The sequence below is a fragment of the Megascapheus bottae genome, chromosome 28 (genome assembly GCF_031878675.1).
Source record: "Megascapheus bottae isolate mThoBot1 chromosome 28, mThoBot2.hap1, whole genome shotgun sequence".
NCBI lineage: Eukaryota > Metazoa > Chordata > Mammalia > Rodentia > Geomyidae > Megascapheus > Megascapheus bottae.
The window spans coordinates 331,439-347,970 of record NC_143536.1 but is presented as its reverse complement, the minus strand read 5'-3'; the positions used below and the strand labels follow the sequence as shown (position 1 = coordinate 347,970).

Here is a 16,532-nt window from a genome sequence, read left to right as displayed (position 1 = left end):
ACTGTCAAACCCCTGGGAGCCTGGAACCACTAGGTGTGAGAGCTGGGAGGACTCCAGCCTCGTCTCAGAAACTGGCTGGTAGGGGAGTTCTGGGATCTCCAGGCAACCAGCCTGGTTCCCGGACAGGCTTCAAGGCTGGCGCATGCTCGTGGCAGAAGGACTGGACTCTGACCACATATTTGGCCGAGCTGTACAAGTGGCTCTGGGGGCGGGGGCATGTATTTATGCTCATGTCCACGGCCTGCAGTGTCCCCTGGCTGGAGCCCGTGCTTTCAGCATGGTTGTAAGGAGACCAGGCACAGGGGTGTGTGCGCAGCCTCTGCAGGTGGTGGTGGAGGCTGCAGGCTCGGCTGTGTAAGTAGACGTCTGGACTGGCACATTCACACTGGGGCCTCGTAGTCGTCACTTCCAGGTTAAAGGTGCACACGTGCAGCACTGGCTCTCTCCCTGCCTGGGCACTTACCTTCCCCAGGCCTGTTTTCTGTCTTTAAAGTGAAGTTGAAAGTAGATTCTTAGCTGGGTGCCGGTGGCTCAGGCCTGCAATCCTAGCTACTCAGGAGACGGAGATCTGAGGATTATGGTTCAAAGCCAGCCCAGGCAGGAAAAGTCGGTGAGACCCTTATCTCTAATTAACCACCAGGAAAACAGAAGTGGTGCTGTGACTCAAGTGGTAGAGTGGTAGCCTTGAGCTGAAAAGCTCAGGGATAGCACCCATGCCCAGAGTTCAACCCCCACAAACACAGAGAGACAGAGAGACAGAGAGAGAGAGGAGAGAGAGAGAGAGAGAGAAGAAAGAAGAAAAGAAAGAGAAGAGATTCTTGTCAGGGTGAACAGCTGCCCACACAAAATGCTGGGGCCAGAGAATGCCGTTCAGCCGGCCACAAGTCCTGGTGCACACAGCACTGTGTCAGCTGTTTCACCCACGGCAAACTGAGGGACAGAGGAGCCAGGAAGTAGCCTGAAGGCCTACCTGAGGGCGTTGTAGTGTCCGCTGAGGGAGACACTGGACATGTGTGTCTTGGCAGTGGCCTCATGACAGCCTTGGCAGGAAGAGAGCCGGGTTGTAGTGGGACAGGCGTCCTCGTGTCTTTAAAGTTAGTGTCTCGAGAAAGTGAGGACAGGACTGGGCGCTGTGGCTCACACCTGTCATCCTAGCTACTCAGAAGGCTGAAATCTTAGGATCACAGTTCAAAGCCAGCGGGGCACTGAAGTCCCTGAGACTCCTATCTCCAATTAACCTCTAGAAAACCAGACGTGGCGCCGTGTCTCAAGTGGTAGAGCACTGGCCTTGATCAAGAGCTCAGGGACAGCTCCCTGAGCTCAGGCCCAGAGTTCAAGCCCCATGACCAACCAAAAGAATAAAAGAAAAAGAAGAGGATAGCTAGCAGCACCTTGAGTAGACTTCATTCGAGGTGTTTCTCACCCACTCCATCCCATGGAAGCAGCCAGCCAGTGGGCTTCCCTCTGCTTTGTACAGCCATGCCCCTCTTGCTCTTCCTCCATCTGACCCTGGGTCCTCAGCTCTGGCGGTGGGGGGTGCCTGCCACCCTCAAACAGCATATTAGGCCCTAGAATGTGTTGGATCCCAGTGGTTATTTGAGGTAGGCCTGGGCTGAACTGGTACCAGGTCAAGTGAGGTGGTATGTGCAACCCTGGCCAGGAGCCTTGCTGCAGACAGGTAAGGGGCAGGTTTGCCTGAGGCTGTCTCTCCCTGTCCCCAGACAAAGGTTGCCATGTCCAGAGAGGGCGACCAGAACAGTGATGACGACAGTGTTCTCGAAGCCGCCAGCTCCCAGCAGAGCAGCTCCCGAGACCAGCTCAGCGACGTGAGTACTCAGTGCAGCCCAGGCGGAGTCCTGCCCGGCCGAGTCCTGCTGCAGGTCTCACCCAGGCCTGCCCTTACCCAGAGGCAGCTCCGGAGCAGCTGCTGCCATTTCATTCCACAATGTGGTTCTGTGCTAATTAGGTCCTCCCCGTTAGGAGGGATTTAAGTGAACTGCAGGTAGGCGCTGGCTGGTGCCCACCTGAAGCGGAAGCCTACCTCAGTGCTCAGCTTGTGTTCTGGGCTAGGTGCACGAGGGCCGGCAGCCTAGACACCAGCAAGCCTCAAGATGGAAACCATCTGAAATTACCCCTAGAGGCACCAGTCTGGGATGCCGGTCACAGCAGGGCATCTTGTGGGTGTGTAGGTTAGAGGTGTAGGGCAGAAACGTGAGAGCCCTGGATGGCCAGTCTTGAAATAGGTCAGAGGAGCACAGCCAGGACTGCTAGTTTCTGACTTCAGACTTTGCAGACCCCTCTAGTGCTGGGGTGGGGGCAGGGGGCTCTCCAACTCAGAAGGTAACTCTGCTGATACCCCTCCCCTGCTCCTGAAGTGGCCACAGAGTAGTAGAGATTGAATGAGACCAATCTCATTATCATTTAAATGACAGCCTGGGGTGCAGCCTGCAGCACTGAGGGAGGCATAATTGTCAGGCTCTGATCTTGTTGCCACAAGATGGGAAAAGAGGATGGTTAATTGTCTGGGGCTATGGGTTGCCCTAGTTAGCATGCCTTTAATTGCCGCCCAGGATGAATAAAGACACATTATGAGCACAGCCAACCTAAGCTGAAAACTTAGCCCCACCTCATTAGCCAAGTCCTGGGCTAGAGTGCCAGAGGTTCAGGTGGATTCTGTCTGACACTATCTCCCTTCCCCTGTTGGCCTGGCCATGGCAGCAACCAATCTGGAGATGGGAGGAGGTGCCCCATTCTTCAGGGGACAGGGATTGGCAGTCCTGCACACCAGCCCCTTCTTCCCCCTGCAGGACCCCCATCCCCTCCCCTGCCCGTGGACCAGCCAGCTGCACACCCATCTGTAGCAACTCAGCCCTTTGCCCATGCTCTTCTTGTTACAGTCTGGGTGGTGTGGGGCTCTGTCCCTGGGGCTATGGGAAGATGGCAGCTTGAACCCACAGCTGGGGAGACATTGCCCTATCCTGGCGCAGCTGAAATGGCCACTCGGACCAAGGGGAACTCTTACTATGCTGCCAGGGCCCTGGACCTCTCAAGGTCCTTTGACCTTTCAGACTCCTTCCTTCAAAGTCTTGGTCTACTACCACTTCAAGAAGCCTTCCTGGGGACTTAGGCAGGAGAGGGACGCTAATGGAGAGCCAGGGGCACACCTTGCACAGTACAAGTGGGTGAAAGACAGAACCTGCATCCCTGAAGTCTTTCTGCCTCCTGTTGGGGTGATGGCCCAGTGTCCTGGCCCCCAGAGGAACTGAGGATTGTCTAGGAGTCTTCGTGTGGCAACCTCTACAGGATGCTGCCCCTGTCCTGAGCCTCTTAGAGGCCACAGGAACAGCTACAGGAGTTGCATAGCTTTCGGAAAGGTCTTGTGGTGTGCCTGGTACAGCAGCCAGCCCCGCCTGGCGTCCTTCCGGAGGGTCTTGGGTTGCATGCTGGAGCTCAGGCAGTAGCCCGTGGGGTGGACATCAGCTGGATTGCGAGCTGTCACTAACTGCCTCCTTCTTCCTCCTGCAGAGCTCAGCACAGGCGGTTTCCGGGAGAGGCTACTCTGTAAGTCTCCCAGCTCCTTCTCCCTGCTGCCCTTGTCCCAGCTACAGGACCACCCCAGCACCCCTGCTTAGCAGCTCCCCACCTGGTATTCCACCGCTCTGGGGTCCAGTAGCAGGTGGACCCGTCTGGCAGGACTCGGCCGAGAGCCTGCTGCTCAGGAACACTCTGGGGGCAGGGCTACCTACACAGGGGCCGGGCCACCTGTGCGTGACAAGGCAGTGCCTCTGGTGTTCTTCTGGGTTCCGTGTGAAAGGTGCCATCTCCTGGCGTCACCATGCCCCCTCGGCCTGCTGTGGGGAGCTGTGGTGACGTGCAGGGGGTGGCACCACTTGTGGCAGATGGGTTGGGGACGTGCATGCAGCCTGAGTGGTGAGAGCAAGCTGCATGCTTCTTGTACCTGCCTGGCAGGAGCTTATTGTCCCTGTATCTGCAGGCACGCCAGGCCTGCTGGGGGCCCTGACACCCCACATACCCACTGTAAGGATGGCCTCAGAAATGGGGGCTGTCCTTGTCTGCTGTGCTTGAGACGGCAGTGGCTCCTGGCACTGGGACTCATGGACCGTCGGCAGTGGCCCCTAGTCCTCCTCATGACTTATTTCATTTTCCTTTGAGTGTCAGGAGGAACATTAATGACATCATAAAACCCAGAGCTCCATAAAAGCCATTTCTGTAGATTTACAGCCGTTTTGGCTCATTGCAGGCCAGGGCTCGGTCTCCGCCTGCCTCATCCCTGCAGCCCCTGGTTTACTGCCAGCTATGGGGCCTGCCTGGCCCACTCTCTAAATCACACAGCTTTTATGGAGTGTGTAATTAACCCATTCATTACCCAGTGGGGCAGCCCTAGATCTTCACCATGGGGCTTCTGGTAGCTACTAGATAGGACACCAGGGCTGAGCCAGAGTGGGGGCCATGACTGACCAGCCTAGGGAACTCTACAGAGGCAGCTTGCCTGGGCCAAGAGAGGAGCTTCATCAGGGCTCTCCCCCGCCCCCTGCATATCCTCATACCCCCGAGCCTCCCAACCTCCATACCCTTACTAACCCCCTAGGTTTGTACCCCATTGCGTTCCTAGGTGGATAGGCCCTTGGGCTCCTTTCTGACCCCAACAGCATGGGTGTAAACACCTCCAGACAGTGTCCGGAGGTGGCTGCCGAGGCGACCCTTCCTGTGGGACTGATGCCCTCTTGGGTAGGATGAGCCTCAGGCAGCCTTGTTCTCCCCTGTAATGTTGGGGACGGCGACCCCTCTGAGGGCAGTTGTGAGTGCTGCTGACTGGGATGGACTCCCCTGAGCAGTGCTACAGCCAGACCTGTGTCAGACCCAAGCCACTGTGTCACAGTCATCAGGACAGGCCAACATGGCGGGAACCAGAGCCCCCCCCCATCTATTTGGGGAGCCTCTTGGGCAGAAGGCACGCGATCAGAGCCCCACCTCTGCACTCTAGTTTCCTAGGGACACTGGGGTATAGGCAGGGAGAGTTTGGGATTATGTGACAGTGGCATGTCCGCAGTGGCTCTGAAGCTGACTTAGGTTAAGTGAAGACCGGCCTTGAGCTCTTGGTGCTCTGTCGCCAGAGTTACCCTTGTTCACCTAAGGGCTCCCACGTGGGCCTGCGGACCCCTTGCTCCACCACCCCTGGGTCTCCCTGTCCTAACTCTCCGTTTGTCATTCAGGCTGTCTCTCCCAAACACTGCCTTTCCAATGTTTTCTTCAAACAACCAACCAAACAAAAAAAACTGTCTCGAACTAGTCAGCTGCTTGCAGTTTTACCCCTGTGGCCACTGCAGGAGTGACCGATGGTAACAGGAAGGCAACTCCTGGAGAGGTACATGGCTGTGAGTTCCACCTGAGCCAATGCCCTGGGGTGTGCAGATGGTCCTGTCTATACACACAGAGGTGGAGGTGGGCAGACCCTGGTCAGTTGCCAGTGGTTAACTCTGGCCCTACGGGCCCTGGCATCAGCAGGTTGTCATTGCCAGGCATCACTTGTTCTCTTGGCATGTAGCTTCAGATGGGAGCCAGGCGCCAAGAAGACAGCAGGGGACAGTGTCCAGCCTTTTAGCATGGTCTTCTCCCTGACAGACGTCTCCAGGCCGGGGCTGGATGGCCCAGAGGCACCCAAATGATCTGGGCCCAGACCTTGGGCAGGGACTGGATGGTCTGAGGTAGAGCAGTTGTAACGCAGCCTCTTCATTAAGACTTCTTGGTGGACCATCAGACCTGGAATGTGTGGGTTGACTGTGGGCTTCCTTGCGTGTGTATTTATGCCTATGTGTGCATGGGTGGATGGGGTGCCCATCCATCTCTGGGGTTCACATCTGGCTTTCTGTATGCTGTGTGGATGTGGCTATGTGCCTATTTGGAGGTGTCACCTAGCCATTCTTTTCAGGTTATATTTGTGAGACTGTCTCCATGTCTGTGTATTGCCTCCATGTCCTGTGGCCTCTGTATTCCTGCGTGTCTGTGTTTATACACCACACATGTGCCTCTCTGGCTTCTCAGAGCTCCCTGTGTGTCACCTGTGGACACATGACGTCATGTGTGGGTATGCTGCTTGCCTGCACCCCTCTCCACCTGTTCAGGCCCAGGCCCCCATCCTGCCCTTGCTCTAGCACCATCACACTGAGTTCATGCCGAGAGGGGCCAGGCAGCTGCAGGCTTCATGTGGTTGTAGTCTGGGCCTTGGGAGAAGACACTAAGTTGGGAGATCAAGTGTATCAGGAGACAGGGAGGCGTGAGGGGGCGGGGTGGGCTGAGGGATGCCAGGTCCATCGGGTCCATCTGCAGTGGAAGGAAGCTGGTCCCTGGTGAGGCCAGCAGTGAGCCTTCGGGGTCTGCAGCGGGATGGGCATACTTGGCAGAGGGCTCCCCCTGCTATGCCTGCCAGACAAGCATCTCTCACACGGGTGTGATTAACCGAGCCCTTGGATTGCCTTTGAAGGATTTATAAAAACTGATTTAAAATTGGTAGGTTTTAACTTACTGTTTTTCCAAGAGCCCGTTTACCTCCTAGCACACCCTAGCCTGCCATGCAGTGGGGGTTGCTTGGCCTCCAGTGTGCCCCTGTGCTCCCCTGTACTCCAGGACAGAGGAGTGTCTTCCGGTGCTGGCCAGCCGTATCAGCCAGGGATACGATTGCTCCCAGGTCGATGCGTGGGTAGAGGCTCTGCAGCCCTCTCAGACGCATTCTAGAGCTGACAGGGTGGCCAACCCATGTCAGAAGCCCTCGGGATAGGAAGAGAGGTTTCAGTTAGTGCACCGGGTAGCAGATTGCCCCAGGAAGACACCACACGCCGTGCAGGAAGCTCAGAGCCTGCTGTCAGGAGCTCAGATGGCATGCAAGCAGGCCACTCGTGGCTACCCCTAGCACGTGAGCCGCCTGAAGCCTCGTCTAGTAACCATCAGTGCTCCTTTCACATTGTGTCCTGTGCACACTGCTGGAGTGGTTCTTTCCCCAACATGAGGTCTCTGGGCAGCCTCTGTTCACTGCCTGAGGAACCCACTTGCGGAAGGCTGGGCCTCCATATGAGGGGTCATCCATCTCCAAAACCACAGCCTCTGCACATCTGAGGTTATGAGGAAACTGAGCAGTTGAGCCTGTGAGATGGTCTGAAGGCCTTGAGGCAGGAGAGCTGGAGTGGACGACCACACAGCTACCTGTGAGTTATCTCTGAGGCAAAGGCAGCAGGAGGAGCAGCTCCTTACTTCCTCAGGCCTCCAAGGGTGTGGCCACATTCTGTGGAAAAGGGTGGCTGTCCTCCTATGGATCAGGCAGGCTCTTGTCAGCCCTGTTCCCACCCAGTGTGGGTGAGCTTGGAGGGGTGGGCGGCGGGTGAAGGTATAACACAGCTACCCAGTATAAAATACAGACCACCTACAGCTCTGGGTGAGACCCCACCAGTTCTCAGCTCTTCACCTGGGCATCCCCTTCCATTCGCACCCCAAGACCAGAGCTCTGGGTGAGACCCCACCAATCCTCAACCCTTCACCTGGGCATCCCCTTCCATTCCCACCACAATACCAGAGCTGAGACCCCTCCAATCCTCAACCCTTCACCTGGGCATCCCCTTCCATTCCCACCCCAAGACCAGAGCTGAGACCCCTCCAATCCTCAACCCTTCACCTGGGCATCCCCTTCCATTCCCACCCCAAGACCAGAGCTGAGACCCCACCAATCCTCAACCCTTCACCTGGGCATCCCCTTCCATTCCCACCCCAAGACCAGAGCTGAGACCCCACCAATCCTCAACCCTTCATCTGGGCATCCCCTTCCATTCCCACCCCAAGACCAGAGCTGAGACCCCTCCAATCCTCAACCCTTCACCTGGGCATCCCCTTCCATTCCCACCCCAGGACCAGAGCTGAGACCCCACCAATCCTCAGCTCTTCACCTGGGCATCCCCTTCCATTCCCACCCCAAGACCAGAGCTGAGACCCCTCCAATCCTCAACCCTTCACCTGGGCATCCCCTTCCATTCCCACCCCAAGACCAGAGCTCTGGGTGAGACCCCACCAATCCTCAACCCTTCATCAGGGCATCCCCTTCCATTCCCACCCCAAGACCAGAGCTCTGGGTGAGACCCCACCAATCCTCAACTCTTCACCTGGGCATCCCCTTCCATTCCCACCCCAAGACCAGAGCTGAGACCTCTCCAATCCACAACCCTTCACCTGGGCATCCCCTTCCATTCCCACCCCAAGACCAGAGCTGAGACCCCACCAATCCTCAGCTCTTCACCTGGGCATCCCCTTCCATTCCCACCCCAAGACCAGAGCACTGGGTGAGACCCCACCAATCCTCAACCCTTCACCTGGGCATCCCCTTCCATTCCCACCCCAGGACCAGAGCTGAGACCCCACCAATCCTCAGCTCTTCACCTGGGCATCCCCTTCCATTCCCACCCCAAGACCAGAGCTGAGACCCCTCCAATCCTCAACTCTTCACCTGGGCATCCCCTTCCATTCCTACCCCAAGACCAGAGCTGAGACCCCACCAATCCTCAACCCTTCACCTGGGCATCCCCTTCCATTCTTACCCCAAGACCAGAGCTGAGACCCCTCCAATCCTCAACCCTTCACCTGGGCATCCCCTTCCATTCCCACCCCAAGACCAGAGCTCTGGGTGAGACCCCACCAATCCTCAACTCTTCACCTGGGCATCCCCTTCCATTCCCACCCCAAGACCAGAGCTGAGACCCCTCCAATCCTCAACCTTTCACCTGGGCATCCCCTTCCATTCCCACCCCAAGACCAGAGCTGATACCCCACCAATCCTCAACCCTTCACCTGGGCATCCCCTTCCATTCCCACCCCAAGACCAGAGCTGAGACCCCACCAATCCTCAACCCTTCACCTGGGCATCCCCTTCCATTCCCACCCCAAGACCAGAGCTCTGGGTGAGACCCCACCAATCCTCAACCCTTCACCTGGGCATCCCCTTCCATTCCCACCCCAAGACCAGAGCTCTGGGTGAGACCCCACCAATCCTCAACCCTTCACCTGGGCATCCCCTTCCATTCTTACCCCAAGACCAGAGCTGAGACCTCTCCAATCCTCAACCCTTCACCTGGGCATCCCCTTCCATTCCCACCCCAAGACCAGAGCTGAGACCCCTCCAATCCTCAACCCTTCACCTGGGCATCCCCTTCCATTCTTACCCCAAGACCAGAGCTGAGACCTCTCCAATCCTCAACCCTTCACCTGGGCATCCCCTTCCATTCCCACCCCAAGACCAGAGCTGAGACCCCTCCAATCCTCAACTCTTCACCTGGGCATCCCCTTCCATTCCCACCCCAAGACCAGAGCTGAGACCCCACCAATCCTCAACCCTTCACCTGGGCATCCCCTTCCATTCTTACCCCAAGACCAGAGCTGAGACCCCTCCAATCCTCAACCCTTCACCTGGGCATCCCCTTCCATTCCCACCCCAAGACCAGAGCTCTGGGTGAGACCCCACCAATCCTCAACTCTTCACCTGGGCATCCCCTTCCATTCCCACCCCAAGACCAGAGCTGAGACCCCTCCAATCCTCAACCTTTCACCTGGGCATCCCCTTCCATTCCCACCCCAAGACCAGAGCTGATACCCCACCAATCCTCAACCCTTCACCTGGGCATCCCCTTCCATTCCCACCCCAAGACCAGAGCTGAGACCCCACCAATCCTCAACCCTTCACCTGGGCATCCCCTTCCATTCCCACCCCAAGACCAGAGCTCTGGGTGAGACCCCACCAATCCTCAACCCTTCACCTGGGCATCCCCTTCCATTCCCACCCCAAGACCAGAGCTCTGGGTGAGACCCCACCAATCCTCAACCCTTCACCTGGGCATCCCCTTCCATTCTTACCCCAAGACCAGAGCTGAGACCTCTCCAATCCTCAACCCTTCACCTGGGCATCCCCTTCCATTCCCACCCCAAGACCAGAGCTGAGACCCCTCCAATCCTCAACCCTTCACCTGGGCATCCCCTTCCATTCTTACCCCAAGACCAGAGCTGAGACCTCTCCAATCCTCAACCCTTCACCTGGGCATCCCCTTCCATTCCTACCCCACGACCAGAGCTGAGACCCCACCAATCCTCAACCCTTCACCTGGGCATCCCCTTCCATTCCCACCCCAAGACCAGAGCTGAGACCCCTCCAATCCTCAACCCTTCACCTGGGCATCCCCTTCCATTCCCACCCCAAGACCAGAGCTCTGGGTGAGACCCCACCAATCCTCAACCCTTCACCTGGGCATCCCCTTCCATTCCCACCCGAAGACCAGAGCTCTGGGTGAGACCCCACCAATCCTCAACCCTTCACCTGGGCATCCCCTTCCATTCCCACCCCAAGACCAGAGCTGAGACCCCACCAATCCTCAACCCTTCACCTGGGCATCCCCTTCCATTCCCACCCCAAGACCAGAGCTGAGACCCCTCCAATCCTCAACCCTTCATCTGCATGTCCTCTTCTGTTCCCACCCCATGGTCTTCCCCCTCCACTGAGGAACGCCTCCACTCTTCACACTGGTGAGAGCCTGTCGCACATTGTCTCCTCCAGCCTGTTTCTGAGCTCAGGAAGGTTAAGGAGGGGGTCTGGGGCCACAACACAGGGCTCTCTCTGCTCCCTGGAGGCTATGGGTGTCTTTGGCCTGGCCTGCATGTGGCTGGGCTCACGGCTCCCTGACCTCACATTCCTAGTGTACCACCTGCCTGTTTGGCCCAGGAACCCTGTGGAAGGCCTGCCCTTCCCCACCCCTCCGCATGGGCCGCCCTTATCTTCCCAACCAGGGCTGAGATCTTCCTGGAAGATCAAGGGCTGTGGTGGACATGCGTGGGGCTGTGAGCAGCGGGGCTCCAAACCTGACTTACCCGTCTGCCTGGCACCCACAGCTTCACCAAGTCGAGTGACAGCGTCTGGGCAGAGGGCCAGAGACGGGCTCCCTGGATTGGGGAGAGGTGAAGCCCCATTTCCTGGTAGGCTTGTTTCTGCCTCTCATGTTGTTCCTGAGCTTGGGGCGCGGGCTCAGAGATGTGTGGTGTGCACTTCGGCAACTGAGGTGTCAGAAGTAGGATGGACTGGCTGGGAAGGGTCCTAGAGGCCACGCTGCTGTGGAGCCTTGACCAGAAGCATGGGGAGCTTCCCATCTGTTCTTCCTGCCCCTCCAGCCGTCTCCTCTGACAGCAGAATGAGTCACTGCCATCATGGCTGTTGGTCACACACCCACCGAGTACGCTGTCTTTACGAGGCAGGTTTATGACCCTCATTCTGCTTCTCCTTGGGACACTTCTGAACAGTCATAATTTGCACAAAAGCAGTGAAACCCTACTAGTCTTTCCCTACTAGTCCCTTGGTGGAGCCAAGATCCACCTTCTCTTCCCAATCTCCACCGCAGGGGAACCTCACAGGCTGAGGGCAGCAGGGGTGGGGCTGGGCACAGGCCCTGCCTGGAGCATTCACCTTCGCCTACCCACGGCTGAGTGCCATCCTGAGTGCAGCAGACAAGTGACAGAAGGCTCTGCCCTCCCCTAGTGCAGCGTTGTTACCCACGGGAGACTCCAGAGATGGTAGCTACCAGCCGCTGGGTTGTGATCCAGGACAGCTAACTCAGTAGTCAGGTGTGGGGTCTCAGGAGGAGCCAGCTGGCAAGTTCTGGATGTGGGTACTGCTGAGTGAGGGAGTGAGAGGGGACAGGAGGTAAGGAGTCATGCAGGTGGCACACCTGCCAGCCTCAGTAATAAAGGAGACTGCTTGTTTCACCAGGCCAAACACAGCTGCGTGGTTGGCAGGCCCCAGGAAGCAGGCCCCGTGAGGGGCTCCGAGACGTTGCCAGCCAGGGACTGGGCAGGGACTACAGATCTAGGGGGGAGCCAGCTCTGCCACCTGGAGCTGCAGGGTGAGGGGCCGGAAAAGCACAGAATGGGGAGCAGAGCTCCTACACGATATTACATCTCAGGCCTGCCGTTCTCCTATCAGAGCTGAGGCCAGTTTGCAGATGTAGGAGCTGAGGCACAGATACCAGGAGCTTGGCCCTGTCACCTCCCTGGAAGTGACATGTCCCTCCAGGACAAGCACCCTGGTGAGAACCATGGGGTGGTTCCTCCTCTTTCTGTCCCACTCTGCCCCTTGGGACAAAGTGAGCTTTGCAGGGACAGCCACAAGCACATCCATGGGTGCCCTGCCCTGTGTTGGGACACAACGGTTCTTTCTTTTTTTTTTTTTTGTGGGTCATGGGGCTTGAACTCTGAGCCTGGGTGTTGTCCCTGAGCTCTTCAGCCCAAGGCTACTGCCCTAGCCCTGAAGCCACAGTGCCACCTCCCCTTTTCCAGTCATCAATTGGAGATAAGAGTCTCCCAGACTTTAGTGCTGGGGCTGGCTTTGAACCGCGATCCTCAGATTTCAGCCGTCTGAGTAGCTAGGATTACAGGTGTGACCACTGCGCCCCGCTAAAGGTTCCATTTTTACAAATATTTTCATTTGTGTATCTCGGTTGTATAACAGGTTTTTATTGTAATGCTTCTGTACATGCCCACAATGTGCCCTAACTCCTCTGTTAACCTCCTCTTCCTTGAGGCAGTCTCAGCAAGGCTCACTGCTTTGTTGTTTTTGTTTGTTTGTTTAGTTGGTTGGTTGTTTTTTGTGGTAGTACTAGGAATTGAACTGCAGGTACTATTCTATTTGAGCCACATCGCCCACTCATTTTTGCATTGGTTATTGTCAAGGAAGGGTCTAATTTTGTGCTGTAGTCCTCCTACTGTGCCTTCTTGTTGCTGAGTGACAGGCACACACCACTGTGCCCAGCTTCTCCCAGAGCAAGGATGTCAGACATGAGCTGTCACACCTAGCCATTGTTGAGATGGAGTCTTGTAACTTCTGTGCTTGAGCTCGCAATCTGTCCGTTTCCACCTTCTTAATGGCTAGGATTACAGGATTGAGCCATATGCCTAGCTTATTTTTTTTCTTTCTCTTTTTTTAAATCTCCCCAATCTTGGGGCTTGAACTCAGAGCCTGGGCACTGTCCCTGAGCTTCTTTTGCTCGTGGCTAGCACTCTCCCACTTGAGCCACAGCACCACTTCTGGCCTTTTCTGTATATGTAGTGCTGAGGGATGGAACCCAGGACTTCATGCATGCTAGGCAAGCACCCTAGCATTAAACCATATTCCCAGCTCTATTGTTTTATTTTCAAAGATGCATATAAAGTCACCACTGACTTTCTCCATCCTGGTACTTTTTCATGAGGTAGAAAAGTAAGGAGAAGGGCCGGGTGTTTGGCCTAGTGGTACAGTGCTTGCACTGTACAGTGGTACGATTCCTCAGTACCACATACGTAGCAAAAAGCCAGAAGTGGTGCTGAGGCTCAAGTGGTAGAGCTCTAGCCTTGAGAAAGTCCAAGGACAGTGCTCAGGCCCTGAGCTCAAGCCCAGGACTGGCAAAGAAAAAAGAAAAGTAAGGGGACGTGGTGCTGTGGCTCAAGTGGTAGAGTGCTATCCTTGAGCTGAAGAGTTCAGGGACAGTGCCCTGGCCCCATGACTGACAAAAACAGTGAAGCTGGTATTATACTCATCCCTGAACTAGTCAAGGACACAGCAGAAAAGAATATAGATGAAGAAATCCTTAATAAAACACAAGCTGAGTGGGGTAGCTCATGTCTGTAATCCTAGCTACTCAGGAGGCTGAGATCTGAGGATCATGGTTCAAAGCCAGCCTAGGCACAAAAGGACCTGAGACTCTTCATCTCCAGTTAACCTGTAGAAGTGGTGCTGTGGCTCAAGGAGTAGGGCAGTAGCCTTGAGCTGAAGAGCTGAAGACCCAGTCCAGGTCCAGAGTTCAAGCCCCAAGATCCCAACAAAACAAAACACTTACAAATTGAATTCAATAACATCTTAAGAAGGTTACTTTTATATTGTGGCTTGTCTTTGCCACTAAGTAACTTGTGCACCATGTGGCAGTGAATGGAAACATTAGCCAGTGGCTGGATTTGTGCCTGCATGCCTGGTTCCTGGGCGGGGTCCTCTATGGCAGTTTGAGCCTTCAGGGGTCTTCCAGGAGGGTATCCTGATGTCTCTAGGCTGCTAGGAACCAAGGCGTTACAGTGACCCCTCAAGGCTGAAGTCTGGCTGGGATCCCAGCTTCCCAGGTCAGCCCACGTCTAAGGAGAAAGGGAGGCTAGCCGTCCTGGTGTTGTGCACACATGAGGACTTCTCCCTACGTGTGCCCTGCCCACTGCCTCACCTCAGCTTTCCCAGGCTGCTGCTCTTTCCTTGCCAAATACTTTGGAGCTGGCCGCTCCTAGTCTGTGTGCCTAGACTGTGTCTGCTGGTGGTGAGTAGTGTTCGGCAGCAGTTCTCGGGAGCTGGAGGCTTGCAGCCCATGCCAGCATCCGCAGTGTGTACCAGGGAGAGCCGCCAGGCTCTCAGGAAGCTTGGCATTGAACTTCAGCCATGGTCACCTGCTGAACCCCCTTGGAAGGACATGGAATAGTGTCATAGGGCCCCGAACGCCTTTCACCCTGGGTGAAACCGTCTAGCCTAATTTCAGGCCCCACTGATAGGCAAGAGGGTCACCGAGGAGATGGGGTATGCTTCCCAGAGCAGCTCTGACTGCCTGTTGTCATCTGGATAGCCAATTCCGCCATGCCCAGCTCCACCTCCACCCACAAGTCCTGAGGTGCTACAGGCCCTAGTTACTCAGATGAGCCCAGGGCTGTCTGGGCCCCAGAGGTTTCGGCCCTGGCTCCTCCCCACACTCCAGCTCCAGGCAGCAGGAGCCAAAGATTCCTTTTGGTGACAGTCACAGGCTGGAGAAGGCCTCTCTCCCCAGAAGGAGGCCCAGGTGGTGGGCCTCGGAAGGTGACCCTGTAGGAGAGGGAGGGAAGCCAGAGCTCGAATCTGCTGGAAGCTGGAATTCAATTATTCAGAACAGGCCAAGCTACCATGACACAGAAGGTTAGGGATTGATGTTAACAGGGTTTCTGGTTAAGGTTTTGTGTTGATAAATAATTCATGAGGCAGTTAGCACTCGGAGTCTGACAACATGAGAATATATTTAATACAGTCGACTCTGAGAAAGGTCAGCCACACGCAGCAGTCCTGGCCATCTTTTTTATTCATTTCCTGACTCTAGCTCGTTAATTCTCCCCGTCCAGCCAGGGAGCCTTTAATGAGAGAGGGGGTGGGGAGCCTGGGAAATTCTGAAGATGAACACTGGGTCCTAAGCAAGGGTTCATCAGGATGGTGAGGGGACAGCTGGGTCTGTGGAGCACGGACCCTAGCACAGGCCCCGCACACGGTCACGGTCACCTGTTCCCAGGGCTGTAGAGCATGGCTGCGGCTGAGATTAGGTTATTGAAGGGCCCAGACAGGCTCACCTTTCCTGGCATCTGGAGGGAGAGGAGGAAGGGAAAAGGAGGAGAGCAGGAAGTACACCCAAGGAGAAAGTGAGAAGGTGGGGTGCAGGAGGCTCTGGCTCAGCATGGAGGGGGACAGCGGGGAGCAGCAGATACAGGCCCAGCAGGAGCCACCATGGTTTGTATGTGCACTGGGATGTGCCTACAGCGGTCTACATGTGATTCTCCACGTGTGCGTACAGTGGAGTGCCGTGCCTGCCTCTGTCCACGTGATTGTGTGCCTATGTGTGTATGACTGCACACACTCTGGGTGTGGACAGCCATCTATTTTCTTTCTAGGCTCCCATGCCCCTTCACCCTCCTCTACCACCACCCTGTCCTCTCTCTACGTACAAGTCTTGTCTGTCTCACAGACTGAGGCCTCCAGGTGCCATGACCCTGTAACCTGTGACCTCAGGGTCAGAGGGCCCGGACCACACAGCCAGGCCAGGCAAGGACTCGCAGGACAATGCTTTTCTTTTTTTTTTGTTCTTTTTATTGTTGGGATTTTGGTTTGGTTTGGTTTATGATAGAGGTAATGTATAGAGGGGTTACAGTGACATTTGCCAGATAGTGGGTGCATTACTTCTCACACATTGGTACCCCTTCTTAAGGACAGTGCTTCCTTATCAGCTTCCTAGGAGGGGTTTGACCAAGAATATAAGCAGGAAAGACCCTACCCTCCTGTCTGTGTGTGGGCGCCCACTGCAGCAGCCAAGGGCTGGCAGAGGGTCTCTCAGCTGTGGCATGTAGCCTTGCTGGCCTCAGGGGACCCCATGTTACATGCATCTAGGGATCACATGTCATTGACAGCTGAACTGGAAATGTGCTGCTTCCGGCTGCAGTAAGTAGCTAGCAAAGTGCATTTTTATACAATTCTATGAACTTTGTCATTGAAAACATTATAGCCTTCAATTTGGGGGCCTAGTGGAAGGCAGTATAATTTGATTACCTATATTAATCAAGTAGAGTACAACATATAAAACCAGCAGTGTGCACGTCTGACTGCAGCTGGATCACCCTCCTGTGCGCCTTGGAGAGATTTATTTTCAGCCATATAATTCATCTGACATGAACGTATCATAATTGCAATTGCTAGGAAGGGT

General features: G+C 55.6%; 1 protein-coding gene across 2 annotated transcripts in view; it reads left to right on the top strand.

The window, feature by feature from the left end:
• The window catches only part of Fbrsl1 (fibrosin like 1), a 53,575-nt gene that overhangs the window by 16,945 nt on the left and 20,098 nt on the right, over window positions 1–16,532 (top strand). The window contains exons 3-4 of one of the 2 annotated variants that reach the window (XM_090320341.1): window positions 1,722–1,826; window positions 3,526–3,561. In XM_090320341.1, the coding sequence (XP_090176467.1) occupies window positions 1,722–1,826; window positions 3,526–3,561 (141 nt within the window). Of the gene's footprint in view, window positions 1–1,721; window positions 1,827–3,525; window positions 3,562–16,532 lie in introns of those variants that run through there. The other variant, XM_090320340.1, reaches the window with a different exon arrangement.